At 51.4% G+C, this 25,352-nt stretch overlaps 2 gene segments (V, D, J or C); both read left to right on the forward strand.

Annotated features, from left to right (window-relative positions):
• The first annotated feature begins 4,001 nt into the window (after positions 1 to 4,001).
• LOC102561697 (immunoglobulin kappa variable 3-11-like) lies at positions 4,002 to 4,784 on the forward strand. The segment is given in 2 exon segments: positions 4,002 to 4,059; positions 4,319 to 4,784. Coding segments are annotated over 2 exon segments (438 nt in total).
• A 7,484-nt stretch (positions 4,785 to 12,268) lies between these two features.
• Positions 12,269 to 12,972, forward strand: LOC102561921 (immunoglobulin kappa variable 3-15-like). The segment is given in 2 exon segments: positions 12,269 to 12,317; positions 12,578 to 12,972. Coding segments are annotated over 2 exon segments (444 nt in total).
• The last annotated feature ends 12,380 nt before the right edge of the window (positions 12,973 to 25,352 follow it).

Below are 25,352 nucleotides of genomic sequence, written 5' to 3' on the forward strand. Positions count from 1 at the left end.
AAGGATGTCCTCGTGACTCAGACTCCAGAGTCCATGGTGGTGTCTGTAGGAGACACAGTCACCATCCAGTGCAAAACCAGCTGCAGTGTTAGCAGCAGCTATATGCACTTGTACCAGCAGAAACCAGGGCAGGCTCCTAAGCTCCTGCTCTATAGCACAAACAGCCACCCCTCTGGGATCCCTAACAGGTTCAGTGGCGGTGGGTCTGGCACTGACTTCACTTTTACCATCAGCCATGTGGAAGCTGGTGATGCCGGAGACTATTACTGTGAACATAGTCATAGCGGCCCTCCCACAGTGCTACAGCCCCATGCAAAACCCTCCCTGCTTTGCTCAGTCCTGCTGCTCCCGGCACCAGCTGCTTCCTGCCCAGCCACAGGCCAGGGACTCTCGTGCCCCATCACAGCAGGGCGGGAGCTGGTCACAGTCACACACTTGCCCCATCCGTCCTCCCCTCAGTCACGGAGCTCAGCTGTGATCTAGCACATGCTGCGCAGCACTTGGATGTTGGCACAGGATCCTGAAGGCTCATTTTTGATAGTAAGCAGATGCAGTTCACCCCTGATCCAGGGCACAAGACGTCTCTCTCAAGACAAAGTTGTCTTGGGTAGGAGGTCCTGGGCTGAGGGGCAAGGGCAGCCAGGGGCACAGGGTTGTGGAGGGCTCTGCACAGGTGCCCACTGCTCATTGCTGCCCCTCTTTCAACTGGGCTGAAATGTCCGATCTGGAGGAGAAAATGCGAGGGCCTGTGGCTGCCCCTCAGGGAGGAGGGCACTGGCCTGGGAGGGGAGCCTGGGTGCGGGGGCCCTGCGACTGCATTTCACTCCAGTTGCCACTTGCCAAAGAGCAGAAATAGCTCTGAGAGCAGGTCAACAACTCAGCCTTCCTCCGAGGGCAGGGCCACGGCCCCCAGGTGCTAGAGGTTTGCTCTGCCTGGACTCCTCCTCCTGGCCCTGCCAGCTGCAGACGTGCCATTGCACTGGCACTCTGGGCAGTGGCTGGCACCCTGCCCACACCATTGCTGTAGTGGGAGATGGGCCCACAATTGACATAGATTAGGTGAGGAAACACCTTGAAAGGCTAGACATCCAGAAGTCGGTGTGCCTGGAGGGAATGCACCCGAGAGTCTTGAAGGAGCTATTGGACATCATAGTGCACACTATGGCAAAGATATCTGAAAACTTGTGGTGCTCGGGTGAGGTTCTGGAAGACTGGAAAAGAGCCAACGTGATCCCAATCTTCAAGAAAGGAAGGATGGAGCATCCAGGGAATTACAGACCAATCAGTCTGATGTCCATCCTGTAGAGATCTTGGGGAAAAGCATCAAGGCATCCATCAGCAACAGGCTAATGGAAGACAACTTTTTGAATGCCAGCCAACATGGCTTTGTTACTGGGAGGTCTTGCCTGACCATCCTCGTCTCCTTCTATGAACAAGTGACACATTTCCTGGACAAGGGAAACAAGGTTTCATAGATTTCATAGATGTTAGGGACTGGAAGGGACCTCGTGAGACCATTGAGTCCAGCCCCACTGCCATAGACTGGAAGTCTGAGGGGATCAAATGATGGTTGATGTCATTTATGTGGACTTCAAGAAAGCCTTTGACTTAGTCTTCTATGATGTCTTCATGGTTAACCTGGGGAGCTGCAGCCTTGACCATCACACTGTCCTACGGCTGAGGAACTGGCTCCAGGGTCAGACCCAAAGAGCACTACTTCATGGGAGTGAATCAACGTGGCACAGGGTGACCAGTGGCATCCCCCATGGCTCAGTAGTTGGGCCAGGACCCTTCAACATCTTCATTAATGATCTCATTTCAGACATCAGATGTGGGCTGGCAAAGTTCGTGGATGACACTGAACTATGGGGGAAAGCAGTCACACTGGAAGACAGGCTGGGGTTATAGGCCAACCTGGGCACACTTGCAAGGTGGGTGGACCAAAACCTGATGGCCTCCAACATAGAGAAGTGCAGGGTGCTCCATCTTGGGAGGAAGAACCAGCAGCATACTTATCGGCTCAGCAGTGATACACTCACTAACACCATAAATGAAAGAGACTTGGGGGTCTTGATTGACCACAAGATGAATGTGAGCCGCCAATGTAATGCCATAGCTGGCAAAGCAAAGCAAAGTCTGACATGCATCCACCGATGCATCTCAAGCAGAACAAGGGATGCCATTCTCCCACTTTATTTGGCATTAGTGAAGCCACAGCTGGAGTAGTGCAGCCAGTTTTGCCCCCCCCTTCAGGAAGGATGTGGATACTTCACAGTCCGGGCAGCTAGGATCTAGAACCAACTTCCAAGTGAAGTGGTGCTGGCTGCTACCCTGGGGGTCTTTAAGAGGAGGTTAAATGAGCACCTTGCTGGGGTTGTATGACCCCGGTACTTTTTCCTGCCCAGGGCAGGGGGTCGGACTTGATGATCTACTCAGCTCCCTTCTCACCTAACCAACTATGAAACTATGAAACTATGGATAAGCTTGAGAGAGTCCAAAGGAGAGCCCTCAGTATGATCAAAGGCCAAGAGGGCAAGCCTTATGAGGAGAGGCTGAGGGACATGGGACTCTTCAGCCTGGAGAAGACAAGGCTCAGGGGGACTTGATGGCAGCCTACAAGTATATAAGGGGGGTGCATCAGAACCTGGGAGATGGGGAAGAGCGATAAGAAATATGAGAAAACAGGTGTAAAACAAGGATCTTCTGTTTCCAATCCACATTGCTTCACAGATGTGCAGATGCAGAACTCCAGCAGTTGCTGCTTTGCAGCTTCCCTGGTTGCTGCTGGAAGAGGAAATATCTCAGGATCCAACTAGGCTGTGAGCAGAGTCACTTCCTTCAGGAGAGAGCAGACCGATTTCCAGGTGCTTCTGCCTTGTCGGCATCACCACGGACCATTTCTCCCACCCATCCCATGCCACAGTGCAGTCACTGGAGACCAGGAGTGAAAGTAGAGGGAAGGCAGAGGTGGGACAGGAAATAGAGGATGGCAGGAGCCCAGGGGGGAAGTGAAAGGTGTGAAAGCTGACACAGGAGGCTCAGTGCTAGCAAGGTGGTGAATCTAGGGGTTGGGGACCACGAGGGCAGGTAGCACTGACCTGAGCAAAAATAGAGATAGTGAAAGCAAAGAGAGTAAACCTGCAAGCAAACAAATGTCTGAGAGGGAGGAGGAGACACATGAGGACATGGAGCCAAGAAAGCCAGCAGGGATGGGATTTCAAGAGGCGAGGCCAACGTGTGCCATGGACTGTTAAAACAGGGTTGATCCTTCCCGGACAGGGGTTTTGCCCTATGTACCCTTCTGGTCTAGGAGTCCAGGTAGGGGGTGGCTGAAGCCATTCAAGCTTTGAAAAGATCATAGAGGAGATGGTCGTGGGGTGGACAGACATGTCAGACCTACACAGGAGCAGTGGGGGACTCCCAATGGAGGAGCTACAACATGCTTATATATATCATGATGGGGACCAACCTGAGGGAGAGGCAGGGAGGAAGGTGGGAGGTGAATGCCAGTGAGGCTGAGGGAGCAGTAAGCTGCCCAAGGTGGAGATGTTGGGCAGAGACCGTGTTACCCGAGAGCAGGCGAGAACCTGCAGGTTGGGCAGGAGAGGAGGATGAGACTGTGGGTGGGAGGGAGATTTCAAAGGCAAACTGCACCCGATTCTCACTGACTGCAGTGTAGCTGGGCAGTGGCTGTGCTTCAGAAAGGGGGTAACATGGTACAAAACTGGTGCTGGGAAGGGAAGAATCTGGATAAATGAGCAGAACAGCTGTAGACTTCCCCGATCCCCGTTGTCTGCTCTCATTGCATGCAGAGGCTTGGAGCCTCCCAGGGCAGGGCTGTCTCCACCTCCTTCCTTGCAGTGCCCCAGGGAGGGCTCATGGAAATAAAGTTGGTGCTTTGCATACAGCTGCCCCAGTGACTGCGCCCTGCTCTGGGGAGCAGCTATAAAGGGGCTGGTTTAACGCTTGGTGTCTCTCAGCTCCGTGTCAGTCGGTGCAGAAGCAGCAAGATGCTGTGGCAGACTCAGCTCCTCTGGCTCATCATGCTCTGGGCTCAGGGTAAGGGCAGCAGCAGGGGAGGGAGCAGCTCAAAATTAACCATAGTTTCTAAAAGCTAGATGGCAATTCTTGTGTTCACAGATGAATGCACTTCTTCACCCAATACAGAATATTCTACTCAGTATTCCCAGTAGCATAAATACAACTAAAATTTCTCAAAAAAAAAATTGTTGATTCAAAAAAAGAGTTTTCAATTTCAGGTCACTGATTTATTTGTGGTTTGATTTTCTTTTCATGCTGAGCATTTTCCCCCACGCAGGCTCCAGCGGGGACATTCTTGTAACCCAGGCTCCAGAGTCCCTGGTGGTGTCTCCAGGAGACACAGTCACCATCGAGTGCAAAACCAGCTCCAGTGTTAGCACCCACATGGACCTCTTCCAGCAGAAACCAGGGCAAGCTCCTAAGATCTTTGTCTACAACACAAATACCCGCCCCTCCGGGATCCCCGACCGGTTCAGTGGCAGTGGCTCTGGCACCGACTTCACTTTCACCATCAGCCACATAGAAGCCGATGATGCTGGAGATTATTACTGCATGCAGAATACCCAGTGGCCTCGCACAGTGCTACAGCCCTGTACAAAAACCTCCCTGCTCTGTTCAGCTCTGTTGCTCTCAGCACCGGCTTCCTGTACAGTCACAGACCAGTGACTGCTGACAATTTACAGCAGGGCCAGGTGGTGCTCACGTTTACAGCCTTGCAGCCACCACTTCTTCCACTCAGTAAAAGTCCCTGGCCATGATCTAACAGCTCTTATACTCAGCAATGCCCTTCGTTGTTTCCATTGGACCCTAAATGCTCGTTTCTTGATCACAAACACCTGCAATGACCCCTCATGTTGTAGTACAGCATAACTGGAATCTCCCTCCCTCCGTCCAAGCAGACCTTCGGCCCAGGGCAATGCAGACAGAGAGGGGAAGTGAAGTGAAGCTATAGTTCAGTGAAGGAGAGGTGGGTATCAGAAGCCTACAGGGCTGGGCTGGGACATTTAGGGCAGGCTCTTGGCAAAAGGATCTGCTCAGTGTCCCCTGCCATAGCCCTTCACCCCTGGGCAGACAGGTGGAGGGAGTGGGCCTGCGGGTGACTGGCAAGATAAGGATACAGCTGGCAGGGCACGGGCAGTTTCTGGCTGCAGGACTCTTTCCTTCCCACACAGCACTGGTCATCCACATTGCTTGCATGTGTCACCCAGGAGAAGGAGGAGATGAACATGATGAAGTGGAGGGCAGAGTCCTTGCCCTTGCACGTTCAGGACACACCACTGTCAGACAAGCCCCTGTTTGTGATCGCACACGCCAGTGCCACAGAGTCTCCTGGCTTTGTGGGTCTGCTGCTGCGGGGTCGACCTGCATCCGGCCCTGGCACTCGCAGCAGCCTGAGGGAGGGAGAAGCCCACCCAGCGCATTGACCAGCACAGCTCATGCCAGGAAAGAGACAGTGCCCTCACCCCATCCCACCTGGAGTCCCATCCCCTGGGCCAAGCCTCCAGCCCCATGGCCCACGGCTGTGCAGAATTGCAGGGCAGCGGTGCAGCACGCTCAGAGACCAGCGCTGTCCCAGGCAGGCTCAGGGAATACACTGCCATCCTGAGCCCATGGTGTGCTCAGCCATCCCTCCACTACTGAAAACCAGCCGCCCCGGGCCAGGAGATCATCCCATCCACATTGGCTGTCTGCATGGAAGCAGCCCTTACCCACTCGTTACGGTGCATTCATATTGCCCATATTTGCAACCCTCCAAACCCCTGGCCAGGTTCTCCTCCTGGCCCTGACAGTCAGGTGGGGAGGGTCTCCACTGCCGGGCCTGCCTGCCCCAGATCAGACTTGGCTCTTTTCCCTACTCGCTCTCACAGCCTCAGTACAAAGCTAGAGAGAAAACGAGTCTCTCTGCCTTGCTTTGCTTTCCCCTATGCTCAGACACTTGCCCACTTGCTTGGCGTCCTCTCTGCAGGACCCTGGTGGGGGCTCTGCCCTCCTGCTCCTCCTGACTTTTCCCCGAGAGGAAGCGCTGGGGGCAGCTCTGTACTCACACAGACCGAGGAGAAACAGCAAAGGGATGGATTGGGCCATGTTGTCCTTGTGTCGACTGTTCTCACGGGAGTCACAGCACAACAAAGCCGATCTTCCTGGGTTGACTTTATAGAAGAAAGGAAGTGATGCCAGCGGGAACCCAGTGAGAGGAAAGATCCTCAACCCCAAAAATAAGAAGTACAAGGAAGGGGAGAGTCTGCCGGGCCATTAAGCCCTCAGTGAGTCTGGATTTCTCCTTTAAAGGATCATTCATGAATGGATCGAGCATCTTCCCACCTCCTTTTCCTGGTGAAATATTCCAGTGCTGAATCCTCTCTCCCATGAACAGCCTCGGCTTGGTGGTTTCCAGCCATTCATGCCCCTGCCCTCCTTTGCCAGCATTTCAATCTAATACATCAATAACAAATGCTGCTGCATCTCAATAGGGAACACATGGATATTTCCCGTCTCCTCTGTGCAGGGAGGGATCAGTGGCCTGGGGCTAGGCCCCAGAGCAGCGCATGTGTCGGTGCAATCTCTCCATCAACTTTCCTGGGAGCTGCATCAGGCTCCCGTTACACAAACAGGCACTTTGCTGGCTTTGATTTTCCAGGTGACCCTGAGTAACAGACATTTCCTCAGGACTTGCTGAGGAGTCAGAGTGGATGAAGAGACACTGGATCCATGACTAAGGCTTTGGCCTGGGGAACCGGAGGGGCTTTCTGTCCTTGGCTCTGCTCCCGCCCCACGGTGCAAGCCTGGTGCATTTATTGAGCTCCTCCGGGCTTTGCTTTCCCCAGGGACAAGAGGACGGTGGTGCCAGAGGCTGCTCTTCATAAAGCACTGGAGTGCCCATGAGTTAGTGAGTGAGCTATGTCCCTACCCATCCTGCACACCTGATTTTTGCTCCTTCCCTAGAGAGCAAACCTTGCTTTCCCCCTCAGTCTGTCTCTACACTAAAGGTACAACGGATAAGGCTGCCATGTGTGAACAGGGCAAATACCCAACTGGAAGGAAGTTGGGTTACATTTCCATTTACGCCACCTCACACAGACTTCTTTCTGGCTGCAGAGGGGAGGGCATGGCCCCGTGTCTTCACATTGCAGCCGAGTAGGTGTGGATCAGACACCAGGAAGAACTTCCTTCCTGCCGGGACAACAAGGTGGAGGAACAGGCTGCCCAGGGAGCTGCAGGACCTCCTTCAGTAGAGGTTTTCAAGATGGGTCTGGGTGAGTGCTGGGCTGGGATGACTTCAGAGTAGCCTTTCTGCATTCAGAGGATTGGAAAACATCATTCCCTCAGGGGTTTGGGATAAAACCCGAACAGCCAACTCAGTTCAGCACCCCACATGGACATCCCCATCTTCATCCCAGATCAGAGGCACTTCTGAGAAAGGACTCAATCTACCCCGGCTGTAGGACACAGCAGGGCCCAGTCCTGTCTACGACTGGCTGAAATGCCCTCGGGTCTCCTGACACAGGACTCATTCTCCTTCTCCCTGGCCAGGACTCTCAAAGGTATCAGCCAGCATGCTCAACAGCTTCAGGAGAAGCACAAACCCTGAATGAAAAGCTCTGCCAGAACCCGAATTACCCTGACACCACCACGACTGTGGGGTATGAGAGGAGGGCCAGGGCACTCATGGCCTTAACTTTTTAAGACTCTTTAATGTCTTCATCAGTGACTTGGACGAGGGAGTGAAATGTATTCTGTCCAAGTTTGCAGATGACACAAAGCTATGGGGAGAAGTGGACATGCCGGAGGGCAGGGAACAGCTGCAGGCAGACCTGGATAGGTTGGACAAGTGGGCAGAAAACAACAGGATGCAGTTCAACAAGGAGAAATGCAAAGTGCTGCACCTAGGGAGGAAAAATGTCCAGCACACCTACAGCCTAGGGAATGACCTGCTGGGTGGCACGGAAGTGGAAAGGGATCTGGGAGTCCTAGTGGACACCAAGATGAACATGAGTCGGCAGTGTGACGAAGCCATCAGAAAAGCCAATGGCACTTTATCGTGCATCAGCAGATGCATAACAAATAGGTCCAAGGAGGTGATACTTCCCCTCTATCGAGCGCTGGTCAGACCGCAGTTGGAGTACTGCGTGCAATTCTGGGCGCCGCACTTCAAGAAGGATGCGGATAACCTGGAGAGAGTCCAGAGAAGGGCAACTCGTATGGTTAAGGGCCTGCAGACCAAGCCCTACGAGGAGAGACTAGAGAACCCGGACCTTTTCAGCCTCCGCAAGAGAAGGTTGAGAGGCGACCTTGTGGCTGCCTATAAGTTCATCCCGGGGGCACAGAAGGGAATTGGTGAGTATTTATTCACCAAGGCACCCCCGGGGGTTACAAGAAATAATGGTCACAAGCTAGCACTGAGAAAATGTAGATTGGACATTAGGAAGAACGTTTTCATAGTTATAGTGGCCAAGGTCTGGAACGGGGTCCCAAGGGAGGTGGTGCTCTCCCCTACTCTGGGGGTCTTCAAGAGGAGGTTAGATGAGCATCTAGCTGGGGTCATCTAGACCCAGCACTCTTTCCTGCTTATGCAGGGGGTCGGACTCGATGATCTATTGAGGTCCCTTCCGACCCTAACATCTATGAATCTATGAATCTTAAGGTCCCTTGATGCATGTGAGGAGGGAAGGGGTGGAAATGCCCAGGGGAACTGGAAAGGAACATCTGGGCTCTAGGGGTATTTTTACACATGCTTCAGGAAACACAGCAGGAGCCCTTTAATTAGCAAGCTGCGCCAATTAAAAGCACCCGAGTGTCCCATGTATCAGCATCCCCTGCACTGAAAAAAGACAATGGAGCACTTTGAACTAAAGCTTATTGAATGAGCTTTGGCTCAAAGTGCCCCACCGCCACTTCTTGGTGCAGGGACACTGAAACATGTGATGTGAGAGTCTGCTGGAGCATTTATGTCCGTGCTCCAGCAGACTCGATTAATTGAGTCTGCTTCGACCCTCTGGATTTCCAGCGCATCAGAGCCAGCTCCCTGCAAGTCTATAGGAGCCCAAAGTGTCTGCAACTGCTCCCTGCAGCTTCTCATCCCTCCAATGAACCCCTGAAGAGAGGGGGAGCAGGGGGCAGTGTGTCAGGAGGTACTGACAGCCACTGGCAAGGCCACAGACCAGGGAAGGCTCTTTTAAAATGCTGACCCCAAATCGCTCTAGTGACCTGATGATGCAGGTGCGGAGCTGGCAGAGGCAGGGTAAGCCACTTACCATTGGGCTGTGGAGGGCTATGCAGGCTGGGAGAAGCCACATCTGCTCTCAGGGTCACCCCAGGAAAGCAGGAGGAAGAGAGAGTGAGGAGCACTGAATGGCAAAGCCACGTCCTGGCCCATCTCACGTGCAGCATGTGCTGGCAGGACGTGGCGATTCCTAACAGATCCATCTCTCTCTCTAACCAAAAAGCAAAGTTCAGCTCTTTTAGCAGTAACAGCCCCACCTTTCTAATTCTTCAGTGATACAAGTGTATGAAAGGTGAGCCGACCACAATCCCGCATCATCCAGCGTCAGAACTGAGACAATTTAGCCGCATCACTGTGATGTTACACTTCAATCACACACACATGATGCTACAATTTAATCAGAGCAGCTCTCTCTCCAATGATAAAGCAGCTACAATGCAAACTGGTCCATTCCCAGTCACAACACCACTCTCTCCTAACAGAGCTCAGCTTTGTCCCCTACCACTGGATGGGATCACAGGTGTGTAAAATATACCAGGGAGCAGCTGCTAAAACAATCCAGCATTGCGGAGATCCCTTCAATCAGCCTGTGAAAGCAGGCATCCAGACTTCTAACCTAACTACCCCAATCAAGGGATTGACACCCTGCACTGATGAAGTGACCTGGGGAGCCTTCATTTCAATTAGTGCCAACAGGTCCAATCACTTCCATTGGTCTAGTGTTTTCCTGCTGCACAGAGCAGGGTCAGGATTTTCTTTCCATTTGGGCATCATTAATGCTCCCAGTCATTCTTGACAGACAAACAAAGATGCTCAGCTCAGCTCAGCTGAGGACTGGTGCTTGGATACCAGGAAAAAGCCAACTGAGAAGGATCCTCCAGCGCTTGGTAAGTTGTGTTTATATTCAGAGGGCAGGGCTGTCATTAGCCCCTTCCCTGCTGCCTCTGCCCTGTGCCCCAGGGGATGCGTATTTTCATAGAGCTGCTGCTTTGCAAACGTCCACCCCAGTGACTGCGCCCTGCTCTGGGGAGCAGCTATAAAGGGGCCAGTTGAACACTTGGTGTCTCTCAGCTCTGTGTCATAGATTCATAGATTCATAGATGTTAGGGTCGGAAGGGACCTCAATAGATCATCAAGTCCGACCCCCTGCATAGCAGGAAAGAGTGCTGGGTCTAGATGACCCCAGCTAGATACTCATCTAACCTCCTCTTGAAGACCCCCAGGGTAGGGGAGAGCACCACCTCCCTTGGGAGCCCGTTCCAGACCCTGGCCACTCGAACTGTGAAGAAGTTCCTCCTAATGTCCAATCTAAATCTGCTCTCTGCTAGCTTGTGGCCATTATTTCTTGTAACCCCCGGGGGCGCCTTGGTGAATAAATACTCACCAATTCGCTTCTGTGCCCCCGTGATGAACTTACAGGCGGCCACAAGGTCGCCTCTCAACATTCTCTTGCGGAGGCTGAAAAGGTCCTGTTTCTCTAGTCTCTCCTCGTAGGGCTTGGTCTGCAGGCCCTTGACTATACGAGTGGCCCCTCTCTGGACCCTCTCCAGGTTATCTGCATCCTTCTTGAAGTGCGGCGCCCAGAATTGCACGCAGTACTCCAACTGCGGTCTGACCAGCGCCCGATAGAGGGGAAGTATCACCTCCCTGGACCTATTCGTCATGCATCTGCTGATGCACGATAAAGTGCCATTGGCTTTTTTGATGGCTTCGTCACACTGCCGACTCATGTTCATCTTGGAGTCCACTAGGACTCCAAGATCCCTTTCCACCTCTGTGCCACCCAGCAGGTCATTCCCTAGGCTGTAGGTGTGCTGGACATTTTTCCTCCCTAGGTGCAGCACTTTGCATTTGTCCTTGTTGAATTGCATTCTGTTGTTTTCTGCCCACTTGTCCAACCTGTCCAGGTCTGCTTGCAGCTGTTCCCTGCCCTCCGGCATGTCCACTTCCCCCCATAGCTTTGTGTCATCTGCAAACTTGGACAGAGTACACTTCACTCCCTCGTCCAAGTCGCTGATGAAGACATTAAAGAGTATCGGTCCAAGGACCGAGCCCTGCGGGACCCCACTGCCCACACCCTTCCAGGTCAAAACCGACCCATCTACCACGACTCTCTGGGTGCGACCCTCCAGCCAATTCGCCACCCACCGGACTGTGCAGTCATCCAAGTCACAGACTCTTAACTTGTTCACCAGTATGGGGTGGGATACCATATCGAAGGCCTTCCTGAAGTCTAAGTATACGACATCCACCCCTCCTCCTGCGTCCAGGCGTTTCGTAACCTGGTCATAAAAAGAGACTAGATTGGTCAGGCATGATCTGTCCGTCACAAACCCGTGCTGGTTTCCCCTCAGCATAATTTGCCCTGCCGGGCTCTCACAAATGTGAGCCTTGATAATTTTTTCAAAGACTTTACCAAGGATGGAGGTGAGACTGACTGGCCTATAGTTGCCCGGGTCCTCCTTCCTCCCCTTCTTGAAAATGGGGACCACACTGGCCCTTTTCCAGTCCTCCGGGACTTGGCCCGTGCGCCACGAGCTTTCAAATATTCCTGCCAGTGGCTGTGCAATGATGTCGGCCAGTGCCTTCAGCACCCTCGGATGGAGCTCATCCGGGCCTGCTGACTTAAAGGCATCCAGTTCTCCCAAGTGACTCTGCACCATCTCAGGGTCTATGCATGGTAGTCTGGCGCCTTGCTGCTGCCTCTCTACAACCCCAGTGAGAGACTTGTCGTGCCCCTCGCTTAGGAACACTGAGACAAAGGACTCATTGAGGAGTTCAGCCTTGTCCCCCCTGTCTGTCACCAACTGTTTCTGCCCATTTAGCAGGGGTCCTATTCCTCCCTGGGCCTTCCTTTTACTCCCTATATAGCTAAAAAACAATTTCTTGTTGTCTTTTACTTGGGTTGCCATCCTCAGCTCCATGGTAGCTTTGGCCCGTCTAACTGCCTCCCTACAAGCACGAGCAGAGGAGCAAGCATGTGTCAGTCGGTGCAGAAGCAACAAGATGCTGTGGCAGACTCAGCTCCTCTGGCTCCTCATGATCTGGGCACAGGGTAAGGGCATCAGCAGGACAGAGATTAATGCAAAACCATAACATTCGTTGAAAAGCTGTTAATGCTCTTAGCATTATATAAAAGGAAGATTTTTTTTTTTTCCTTCTGGGACAGAATAGCACTGAAATCTTTGATAGTCTTCAGAAATTAAATATACCCACATTTTAGAAAAGGGAGAAAAATATAACTTCTCATTCTTAATCACCATTTTTCTTGAATTATCTGGACTTCTGTCTGTGTTTATTGTTCCCCTCATGCAGGCTCCAGTGGGGACATTCTTGTGACTCAGACTCCAGAGTCCCTGGCCGTGTCCCCAGGGGACACAGTCACCATCAAGTGCAAAACCAGATCCAACGTATTTAGCCGCATGGCCTTGTACCAACAGAAACCAGGGCAGGCCCCTAAGCTCCTTCTGTGTGGCACAAACAGGCGCCCCTACGGGATCCCCAACTGGTTCAGTGGCAGTGGGTCTGGCACTGACTTCACTTTCACCATCAGCCGGCTGGAGGCTGGTGATGCTGGAGATTATTACTGTCAGCATGGTTATGGCACCCCTCTCACAGTGCTACAGCTCATTTCAAAAACCTCCCTGCTCTCTCCTGGTTCTGCTGCTCCCAACTCCAGCTGCTTCCTGCTTAGATTCAGAAGCCAGTGACACCGGTCACAGTCATGCACTTCCTCCATGCTCCTCCATTACAAATGTCCACTGTGATTGCATAGCTGTCACAGACAGTGACTCCTTAGGTGCTACTAAGGTATCTATCTTTTTTTCCCAGAGGTCCTTTCCCTGTGGATGATCCCATGCAGTGCCCCAGGGATGTCATGGTAAAGTCAGTTCATTTTCTGTATATTTACATATCATGTTGAGGAGTGGATACAGGATCCAGTGGTTGAGGGACTGGCCATAGTCAATCTTTGCAAAACCTAGTTGAATTCATACCTCTCCCCATATATAGGACTAAATCCTATTTCACCAGTGCATACCTGAATGCCATGCATACAACCTTAATTTTTTGCCCCTGTGGCACTCACCCCTCACTTCCTTTCTGAGCATGCTCAGAAAGCTGCACAGTGAACATGATTCATAGATTCATAGTTGTTAGGGTCGGAAAGGACCTCAGTAGATGGCGGAGTGTGACCCCCTGCCCCGGGCAGAAAAGAGTGCTGGGGTCAGACAACCCCAGCCAGGTGCTTGTCCCATCTCCTCTTAAAGACCCTCAAGGTAAGGGAGAGCACCACTTTGCTTGGAAGCCCATTCCAGATTCAGGCAACCCTTACCGTAAAGAAGTTCGTCCTGATGTCCAACCTAAATCTGCTCTCCATCGGTTTGTGGCCATTGTTCCTAGTTACTCCAAGGGATGCCCTGGTAGACAGAGCATCACTTATTCCTTGCTGGCTCCCCGCTCCCTCCCTCAGTGAATTTGCAGAAGTCCACCAGATCCCCTCTCAGCCTTCTCTTGAGGAGACTGAAGAGAGCCAGGACTCTCAATCTCTGACCATGTAATCATCTACATCACAACCTCTTAGTTAATTCATGAGACTAGGATGAGATATCATATGGAAGACCTTCCTAAAACCCAAATAAATGACATCTACCTTGACTCCAATGTCTAAGCATTTTGTGACCTGGTCATAAAAGGAGACAAGGTGAGTCAAGCACGATCTACCTGCTACGAACCCATACTCGTTGCCCTTCAGCATTATTTCTCCCACTGGACTCCCACAAATGTGATCCTTAATATTTTTTTCAAAGATTTTGCCAAGGGAAGAGGTGAGACTAACTGACCTGTAGTTAGCCAGATCCTCCCTCCTCCCCTACTTGAAAATAGGGACCACACTGAGTGCTCAAACAGTCATGCCAGTGGCTCTGCTATGACACTGGCCAATTCCTTCAGCACCCTTGGATGAAGATCATCCGGGCCTGCTAACTTAAACACATCCAGGTCTTCCAAGTGTCTCTGCACCAAGTCAGTGCTAGCAGTTGGTGAGCTGCTGTCCCTCGTGCCTGGCTATGATCCAATTGGGAGATTTTTCTTTGTCTGTGTTCAGGAAAACCAAAGTAAAAACTCATTGAAGAGCTCAGCTTTGTCCTCCCTGTCTGTCACTAATTGCCCTTGCTTATCCTGTAGGGGTCCTATGCCACCCTGCACCTTCTTTTTACTCCCTATATACCTGTAGATGGACTTTTTATTGTCTTTGATTTTTGTTGCCAGCCTAAGCTCCGTTTCTGCTTTGGCCTTTCTGACTCCCTGCACCTGTGGGCCAATTACGTATACCCTTCTTTGGTGGCTACCCCTTGCTTCCACATCCTATAGGCCTCTTTTTTTCCTCTAGTCTTTCCTGGATTTCCTTGTTTAGCCAAGAGGGTTTGTTGACCTCTTTGCCCCCTTTCCTGTGCAATGGGATTGTCTTCTTCTGTGCCCAAAGGATCACTTCCTTTAGGAATGACCACCCTTCCTGGATTTCCATCTCACCAATGTTCCTGTTCTTCTGTGCCTCACTAACTAATCTCCTGAGTGCACTAAAGTTAGCCTTTCTGAAGTCTGGTACTTCTGCCCTACTGGTTATCTTTCCCACCCTATGCCAGACAGCGAATTCAATCAGTTGGTGGTCTCTGTCCCCTAGGTTACCTTGTATCTGCAGATGCCCCACCAGGTCATCCCCTGTAGCCAACACCAAGTCCAGCAAGACATTCCCCACTAGTGGGACTGTATACCTCTTGCATTAGGTGAGGGTCCTGTATGTAGGTTAAGAACCTATGTGAATGGTTGGATCTGGCTGACTGTTTCTCCCAGCAGATGTCAGGGTAGTTTAGGTCAGCCCATGACAATCATGTCCCTTGACCAAACGGCCTCTGAGAGCTGACTTGAGAACTCCAGGTCTAGCTTATCCTCCTGATGTGGTGCTCTGCAACAGACCCCCACTACCAAGTCCCTTTCCCCCGACCACCTTGTATTCTGACTCGCAATACCTCAATCTGACCCTCCTGTGATCCCATTTTGAATATGGAAGATAGAGTGCAACACCACATTTTCCCCTGCTCTGTCACATCTGTACAGTCTATAGCTCACAATGCTTACTGCCCAATCATGGGTAGGATCCCACCAGGTTTCATTTAGCCCAACCAAGTCAAAGTTTTTGTTTGCAAGCAGGAGTGCAAGTTCCTCCTGATTCTTCCCCATGTTCCTAGCATTAGTATAGAGACACTTAAGCCCCCCAATGGGTGCCCTTGGTGCTCCGCTGTCCCAATGCCCATTGGGCCCCTTATTAGTTACATGGCTGCTCCAGTGCATGGCTCATGGTTCATTGATCCTAGGTTCTCTCTGTCATCTGTATCCCCGTCCCCCAATGAACCTAGTTTAAAGACCTGGGTAGGAGATCAGCCAACCTGTAAGAAAACAGACTCTTACCTTTTGAAGAGAGATGAAGGCCATCACATCCCAGGATTCCCCTTTCATGGAAGTACAGATCGTAGCCAAAGAAGCCAAAACCCACACAATGGCACAAACTCTGAAGCCACAGGTTGACTTCTTTGATGCAGGTGTCATGATGCTGATGGTGACTGCTGACTGGGAGGATTGATGAGAAGACCACCTGAGCTCCTGTCTTCCTAAGCCCGGCTCCCAGAGCCCTTTAGTCACTCATGATACAGTCCAAACTACTCCTGGCCACATCATTTGTGCCCACATGGATGAGGACCATGGGATAGTAGTTTAAGGGCTGGATGAGGGCAGGAATCCTCGCAATGATGCCCCAGATCCAGGCTCTGGGCAAGCAGCATACCTTCCTTGCCATGGGATCTGGGTGACAGATGGCTCCCTCCGTTCCTCTCAGAAGGGAGTCACCCACCATGATGACCTGATGTCTCTTCCTCTGCTTGCTTGCTGATGGCATGGTGGTGGCTGTGGCTTCCTCTTCTGCACTCTCCTCCAGTGCTGTCAGGGCCTCATATCTGTTTCCCAGTTGTCTCAGCAGTACAATGTCTGGCTCTGGAGGCGACTGTCTTCCATTCGTCTGCATCAGGTCTCTCCTGCGTTGTTTCTCCACCAAGTATCCAATCCTGGAGAGAATGAAAGTACCCATCAATCTCATCCTCAGCAGCCCTGATCCCCCGCAGCCTGCTAACCTCTACCTGGAGTTGGCTCACCTGCCCCTCCAGAGCCTCAAGCTGGGCACACATTGGGGGACACACATGAGGGGACTCCTGGCCCACCCACCTCCTCCAGGCCCCAGGGGTCCTGCCAAATAACCCCTACAGATGAGAGGCCAGGGCACTGCTGACCCATCCAAGGGCCCTGCCTGGGTGGAGGCCTCGGAGGAGCCCTAGGTGCGATGCAGCGCCAGGCCAGGGTCCCTGTCTGCGCTCCATGTCACAAGCCCCATTGAAAGACTCTTCCTTTTCCACTCACCTAAAGTCTGCATCTGAATCTGCCAACACTTGGAGTTCAGGCCCCTTCTGTGCGCCCTGCTGCACAAACTCCCACGCAAACTCTGGTGCGCCCGTTTGGTGTGACATGGTGTTTGCAGCACAGCAACTTCAAGAAAAGTGCCAGGAACAGAATGTCAATCTCCTACATCCATCAACCTAACCAAAGCCTTCAACACAGTGAACTGTGAAGTCCTCTGGGAAATCATGAAGTGTGGATGCCCTGGAAAATTCATCAGTATGATTCAACAGTTCCATGATGGCATGATGGCATGCATCCTTGTGAATGGCAAATACTCTAACCCCTTTCCGGTCATAAATGGCATCAAGCAGGGCTGTGTGCTTGCACCTACCCTCTTCAGCATGGTATTCTCTGCCATGCTGTTGGATGCTTTCCAAGATGATGACCTCGGTATGGGGATAAGGCACCATTTTGACGGAGCCATCTTCAACCTGTGAAGGCTCCTAGTGAGCTCCAAAGTCCAGACAGCCATGCTTTGTGACTTCCTCTTCGTTGATGACTGTGCGTTATGCACAGGCTCACAGGCTGACACTCAATGGTCCATGGACCTATTCTCATCAACCTGTGACAACTTTGGACTCATCATCAACGTGAAGAAGACCAAAGTGATGTTTCAACCTGTGCCTGGCATGACACCCCAGGAACCACAAGTCTCCGTTAATGGCCAACAACTGTCGATGGTCAACAAATTCACTTATCTAGGCAGCACACTCTCCCATGCTGTCCACATCGACAATGAAGTCAACATGAGAATAGCAAAAGCTAGCATGGCCTTCAGCAGAATCCATAAGTCAGTCTGGGACCACAGAGGTATCGTAATGCCAAAAAAACTGAACATTTACAAAGCCATCATTCTCCCAACCCTCCTTTATGCCTGCAAAACCTGGACCATCTACCAGCGTCATGCCAGGAAACTAAACTACTTCCACCTGTGCTGCCTGTGACAGGTACTAGAGATCAAGTGGCAGGACAGGATTCCAGACACTGAAGTGCCCAAAAGATCAGCTCTCCCCAGTATCCACACCCTACTGAAACTGGCACAGCTAAGATGGGCTGGCTACCTTTCAAAGTATAAATACACATAATTTCATCACATGGATAATTTGCGTTCAGCGTGAGTCAACTATGCTAATGACTATGGTAATAAAAAGTCAACTATGGTAATAAAAAGGTGATCCCAAGGTGGTTCATGGCCACAACACTCTTCAGGTGTTTCTTGATATTTACCCCATTACTTGGTGTTTCAGGCACTAAGGAAGATCATATCAGACACTAAGAAACAGCTGAGATTTCACCAAGACACCTCATTCCTTGTACTTCTAGAATTTAACCTATGCTTGTAGACGTACCAATCTCTTCATGTTCAAAGTGATCCAAGACGGCACCAAACATCCTTAACATATTTGATGCTACTTTGCAACCCAACATTGTCACAGCAGTGGCTGTGTTTCCACCCACATTTACAGATCATCCAAGTTGAGACCATTCTTCAGGAAAAGGGAGACCTGGGATTTAGGTCCCACTCAACCAAAACCTTTTCAACTCCACATCTTCCACGTCCCAGAATATAAGAATATAAGTGTGGCAGAAATGCCACCGTCTGTGTCCCTCTCCAGAAATCTGTCTCTGCCTGTGTGAGAGGCTGGTATTGAATTCCTCAGGGTGGGGGATCTTCCTCCCTGCTTACATGACAAAAGCCTGGTGCCTCAGATATGGATTCTCTGGTCACCTGGGGAGGGGGAGGGAAAAACCCCCGCTCACCGGCCCAGGTGACCAGTGATGTTTTTTAGATTGGTTGGCTAGTGGCTAGAACTGGCAGCTTCGATTGGACCAGGCTGCTGAGGTCAGAAAGGTTATTTAAAGGCCTGGGCCAGGAAGAAGGCAGCCATTAGCCATGTGGTCATCCAGCTGAATCTGAAACTGGGAGAGGAGCTTCACCATCTGAAACAGGCTCTCTCCTCATAACCGCATGCTCCAAGAGTGCCCTGCCTCCAGAGGAAAACTCCAACCACCTCTGGATGATGCGAGTGAGTAAGCTACTTGAGATTCGACTAGATATTTAGCTTACAGTAACTCAGATGCGTGATCAAAAGGCTACCTCAGCCATACTGGTTTGCTCTATGGGATCCCTCTGATATTCCTATGATACTGCTCTACCTTTTACCCTGTTTCCGCCCTACCCCCTGTAATCAATAAAATTCTCCTTTGTGACCGGTGTGGGAGACTTATTGAGGGGTGGGTCTAAATTATGCCAAGGAGGCCCCTTAGGTCTGTGGACTAAGGGAGACTTCCCTATTAAGCCCCTGACTTGGGAAAGTGCCCCAAGCACCTGTTTTGGGTCTAGTACCAAGTGGACGATCAGGCCTGTGTTTTCCAAGGTGCGCAGAGCCAGAATTGAGTCCAGAGCCTTAGATGGTGGCAGCGGGAACCCCAGGCTAGTGGGTGTGCTCCAGGGAAGGGGTCGGCCAGACGTGAGGTACCCCGGGGAGGCACTCGGAGCCTGGAAGGTGGTCGGGCACAGGGAGGTGGGCGGCTCAACGCAGGAGCACCCCTACTGGCCCGCTACAATAAGACTGGCCAATTACAGGGTCAGATCATAGGTCACAGATTCACAGAAGTTTAGGGCTGGAAGGGACTTTGTGAGATCATCAGGTCCAGCCCACCCCTGCTCTGGGTAGAAAAGATGTCTGGGGGTCAAACCACCCCAGCAAGGTGTGTGTCCAGTCTCCTTTTGAAGATCTCCAGGGTAGGTGCCTGCACCACCCTCACTGGGAGTCTATTCCAGAGTCTGGTCACACGCACTGTGAAGAAGTTTTTCCTTATATCCAGTCTGAAACCTTCTAGGAGTTTATGACCATTGCTCCTGGTTTTATCTTGGGGTGGTTTGGGGAATAGTTGCTCACCTAGCCCCGATGCACTCCTCTAATATATTTATAAGGTGCCATCAAATCCCCCTGACATCTTCTCTTTTCTAGGATGAATAGTCCCATATCTGTCATCCTTTCCTCGTATGGCTTGCTCTTCAGGCATCTAATCATATGAATGGCTCTTTTCTGGACTCTTTCAAGACTCTCCACATCCTTCTTGAACTGCAGCCCCCAGAACTGGAAGCAGTACTCCAGCTGTGGCCTCACCAATGCTGAGTAGAGCTGGAGAATTACTTCTTTAGTTTTGTTTGAGATGCATCGGTTGATGCAAGCCAGCATATTGTTTGCTCTGCTAACTGGAGCATCACAGCATTGGCTCATATTCATTGTATGGTTAACTATGACCCCCAGGTCCTCACTTGTACCCTGGGAACCTCATGGGACACCAAGTCAAAGGCCTTTCTAAAGTCCAAATAAATTATGTCAACCTCATCTCCCTTATCCAGGTAGTGAGTAACCTGGTTGTAGAAGGAAATTCAGTTAGTCAGACATGACTTACCCATGACAAAACAGTGCTGGCTGTCATTCAGACTTGTGCCTTCTACTAGCTTATTGCATATGGACTCCTTGAGAAATTTTTCAAGGATTTTTCCTGGGATTGAGATCAGGTTGATTGGCCTGTAGTTCCCTGCATCCTGTCTCCTCCCCTTCTTGAAGACGGGCACAACATTATGCTCTCTGTCCCAAAGAGCATAAGGACCAATGGGCAGGTTATAGAGGGGAACCTGGGAGAGCCTATGCTGGGGTGGGATGAGTCTGGAAACAACCAGAGCTCCAATAGTCTCACCAGAGGGGCCATTTCCATGCTGAAACCAGTGCATTACACACAGCAGGAGGGCCTAGGCTGTCAGTGCAGGGGAGCTTCATTCTTCTTCACTGTCACCCTAAATTTGGGGATCGGAGCCAGGTCGGAACTCACTGGACAGGCTGAAAGGAAAATAGACATATCTGTGTCTATACTCACATGCACACACTTTAGCCCATGCATGTACTCGCACACACACTCACACACACATGCTGCCTTTAAGGCGAAAATGATTGCTCTGTGGCAGAAGAGAGGTTTTGTACATATCCAAGAAACAGGTTTCCAGTGCAGCCCAGTAACTTGGCTTGAAAGACACACCAGGGAGTTTAGACCAGGAACAAGCAATAAGAACCCAGGAAAACCAGCAACCATCACATAACAGAATAACACAATGGTAACGCCTGTAAATCCCCAGGGAGGCCAATAGACCAGCCTTAACTGTGTCCTATAATCCAACAGCACAGCATTATGACATGATTGTGACTCCAGCATTTTAGCATTTATAGACCAGGTAACTCACAATTGATGCTTTTCGTATTTCACCTGCAATGGAAATGCTATGGGGCAGATGGAAGGGTGTCCAGAAAAATTCAAAATTATGCAAATGTAATTACTTTCTTTTTTTTCTTTGTTTTTTTTTTTACAAATTAAACTAAATATAACACTATTTGAACCTTCTTTAGAAATATATGCAGGTACTTTGTATGGTTGGGTGGGGGGTGTGGGATGGAATTTGTGAAGGTGTGGGAGAGTGTTTGTGGGGTTTATGGGCAGGTGTGGTGTTTGTGGTGCAGTTGTGAAGGTGTGGGGGGTTGTGGGGTTTGTGGTGCACTTCCCCCACCACCGGTGACTCAGCAGCAGCCCTCAGGGTGCTCATTTGAGCCCAGTTTTCTTCCTGCCCAGGCAGGGGGCCGGATCTGAAGATCTACAAGGTCTCTTCTGACCCGACTTCTCTGATTCTATGGCTGTGGCAGGCAGATCCCCTGGCAGCAAGCACCTCTGGCTGAGTCCCAGGGCCTGCACATGCTGGCATGGAGCTGCCAGACCTGCTGGCACATGCCTTCAAACGAGACCAGCCTGGCTCTGTGCCAGCTCATGTGGATTGCGGCACTGCAGGCAGAGGCTACACACCATTGGGTTAGGCAGCTTCGTGCCTCCATTTGGGGCTTCCAGCACTCCAGCAGGAAGCCGCCCATGAAGGTGCCTGCCTGGTCTGATGGTTGGCAACTCCATGCCTCCATGTGTAGCTTCCCACCTGGACTGATGGCACGCAGCTCCTGGTCAATGTGCCATTGGGCTGGACTGACTCTCCAGGTGGGGCTTCCCATGGAGACCTCCCTGCTCCCTCAGCCAGGGCCAGACACTGGCATGGGTGAACTGAGCAGTCTGAACAAAAAAGGGTCCCCAAAATGGTAATTTTTATTCTTATTATTATCATTATCTCTGGCAAAGAGGGGTCTGGCACTGAAAGCTCACCCAGGGCCAGCAGGAGTCTAAGTACAGTGCTGCCCTCAGCCCGCACCCACACACCCCCATCCTGCCCCCCACCTGCCCCACTGGCTCTTGCCACAGCCCCCAAACCCCACCCCCAGCCCTGCAGTCACCTGCCCCAGGACTCTCTCCAGCTGAACTGCTTGGGAGAACACCTCTACCTATGGCACCAATACAGCTTAATGCTGGATGGCCCAACCTGAAAGACTTTAAGAAATGAGATGCTGAATTAAAACTGCAACACTAGGAAGGGAGCAAAACAACTCCTGGAGATGCTATCAAGGGATGGAGTTTGATGCCAAAGCTCCCAGATGTGTGCAGTTGTTCACAGTATGGTAACCACACCTGGATCCTACTTAGGTGAGACTCCAAAGGGCCTCCTCCAGAGAAATACGGATCATCTTCAATATCTCCCACCTCAACAAAATGATTCCAGAGCTCTGTTGGAGGAGGGATCTCTGCACTTGTGAGAGCACAGTCAGGAGACCAAGCAGACCTCCTCAGAGATGTGATCTATAGACATTCGTTAATAATTGTATAATGTATGTCCTTCTGGAGGAGTTAGCAGTGGAAATGGTGCTAAGGGCTATAGTGATGATATATAGTAATGATTTGTGATGCGATGCCATCTCATCTTGTTTTTGGAAAAGAAAGGGTGATGGGGAGTGATCACAGAGTCCTAGTTCTCCACATCAGGAGACAGGATGACAAAACTTTACCAGGGGACAGTAATAGAGGCTGGACAGTGCCCAGAGGGGGCCTAGATGACAACCCACACATCGGCTGCACTTGTTTTTCTGTCCCTCACATTACAAGCACAGCTGCTCTGTACAGCTCCAGCAATTTTGAAGTACACCAGCCTGTCAATGCACAGGGGCCTCACATCTGTTTATGTTTCAAAACTTTCTATTTAGAAACAGTGACACCCAGCGCAGGGCAGGGCAGTGGGGATGGCAGCTTCCAGCCCCAGCACAAATGGAAATCTCCACTGGGGTTTAGTGGTGACCAGCATGAGGGTTGGGAGTGTGGAGGTGAAAGTCCCCTGGTGTCATTCTCACCCTGAGGCCACGGGAGCTTTGCCACTAACTTGAAGGGAACCCAGAGTTCACTCCCAGTTTACCCAGTGACAACTTCTGTCTGAGCCCTTGTGGGGTGACACCGTATAGCGATGGAGATGGTCACCAGTGCGGCAGAGCTGGGGGTCAGCAGAGGTACGAGCAGCATGTGAAGATGGAGGCCATGGGGCTGCACCTGTGTGACACTGCTGGGGAAGATGAGAGTCAGTCGTGGAGTGAGAGACCCACACACTGTCCTGATCCCTGCACAGAGACACTGCTGTCAGCAATGGCATCAGCACAGAGCAGGGCTGTGTCTGCCCCTGCCCTGCAGTCTCTGCCCTGGGCCCCAGGGAGGTGCATTTACATAGAGCTGGTGCTTTGCATAAGGACTGCGCCCTGCTCTGGGGAGCAGCTATAAAGGGGCCGGTTTAACGCTTGGTGTCTCTCAGCTCCGTGTCAGTCGGTGCAGAAGCAGCAAGATGCTGTGGCAGACTCAGCTCTTCTGGCTCCTCATGCTCTGGGTACAGGGTGAGGACAGCAGCAGGGGGGGAGCAACTCAGACTGTTAGTTTCCTCCTGAGATTGAGACAGGGAAGACTTGGCACTTGGACAATCCTGACTGTAGCTTTAGCAGCCCAGGCTGGCTGGAAATTTAAACTTGATAACAGAGATTCCTTCAGGATGGGATGCTTCTTTATTCTCTGCAGGGTATTTCCATTCCTAGCTGCTACTCAGCTTCCATAAAAGAAGCTTGGAGGAACTTAAAATAGCACAGGAGGAATTTCCCTTTGCTAATCTTTATTGCATTTGAAGTGTCTGCTGTTGTGTTCATACTGAGCATTTTCCACCCTACAGGCTCCAGTGGTGACAATCTTGTGACTCAGACTCCGGAGTCCCTAGCTGCGTCTCCAGGAGACACAGTCACCATCAAGTGCAAAACCAGCTCCAGTGTTATTAGCAACATGGGTTTGTACCAGCAAAAACCAGGGCAGGTTCCTAAGCTTCTTCTCTATGGCACAAACCACCGCCCCTCTGGGATCCCCGTCCGGTTCAGTGGCAGTGGGTCTGGCACTGACTTCACTTTCACCATCAGCCAGGTTGAAGCTGGTGATGCTGGAGATTATTACTGTCAGCAAGGCCACCTAATGCCTCTCACAGTGCTATGGCCCAATACAAAAACCTCCCTGCTCTGTACAGGTTCTGCTGCCCCCAGGACCAGCTGCTTCCTGCATACTCAGTACTCACAGCCCACTTGCTCAGCTGACCAGGCACAGCAGGGCCAGGTGCTTTTCCTGTTTGCACCAGTGGCATAACGAACGGAGTTATGGCTGCAGCAGGAGGATGAGGTTAGGGACCATCATGTTTGAGATCGGGGTTTCAGTGCTGAGCACTTCCCTTTCCTGACTTCAAAGGGGTCTGCAAAGTGGGGACGAGAGGCTGGACTAAGACAACAGCAGCTTGGGAGTTTCTCCAACCTGATGATGATTAAATAATCTGATGTCCATACTCTCATGCATTTCTTCTCCCCTCCAAGCCTCCACTGGGTACACTGTGATAACTCAGACCCCAAATTACTGATCGGAGTCCCCTGGACACACATTCCCCATCACCAGCAAACCGACTTTCAGCGCTGAGAGCTGGATCACGTGGTCCCAGCAAAAATCAGGACGAGCTCCTCAGCTCCCTCTCCACATCACATGCACATAGACCCATGGACTCTGGCACGGATTTCAGCTTCATGGCCAGCCAGGTTGAAGAGGAGGATGCTGCTGGGTATCACCGCCAGGTGCCAGACAGTTCCTCCTCACATAATGCTACAGCCCAGCACAGAAACCTCTTGTCAGTCCAATTTGCAATGTTCCCTCGCTCTTTCCACCACTTCTTGTTCTGGTTACTACTGTCAGGCTTCTGCTGCCCTCCTGTGACAGCTTGGCATATGTCATCTTTTGGCTACTTCCCCCAGTGATGGAGAAACATCAGAGGGGAGGACTCTTTGGAGAGGAGCCCACCAACCAGGGCACCTAACAGCCGGTCAGAGAGGTGGGAGAGAAGCACAAGGAGAAGGGCCTCGTGGAGCCAGAGCTCCTGGAGCTGAGCAGAGTCCTCAGCCTGACGGACAGGGGAGCAGGCAAGGGCACAGGGGACCGGTAGTAGTAGGAGAAGGCAGATTAAGGACAATGTACACCTGAGACCCACTGACCACAGCACAAATCTGCAGTGACTGCACTGGAGGCCACAATGTTGCTCTACATGGCAGAGAAATCAACCCCCGAGAATAGAAGAGACCAGCGCCGATCTGATGCGCAA

Source organism: Alligator mississippiensis, chromosome 2 (assembly GCF_030867095.1).
Source record: "Alligator mississippiensis isolate rAllMis1 chromosome 2, rAllMis1, whole genome shotgun sequence".
In the NCBI taxonomy this organism is placed as follows: Eukaryota; Metazoa; Chordata; order Crocodylia; family Alligatoridae; genus Alligator; species Alligator mississippiensis.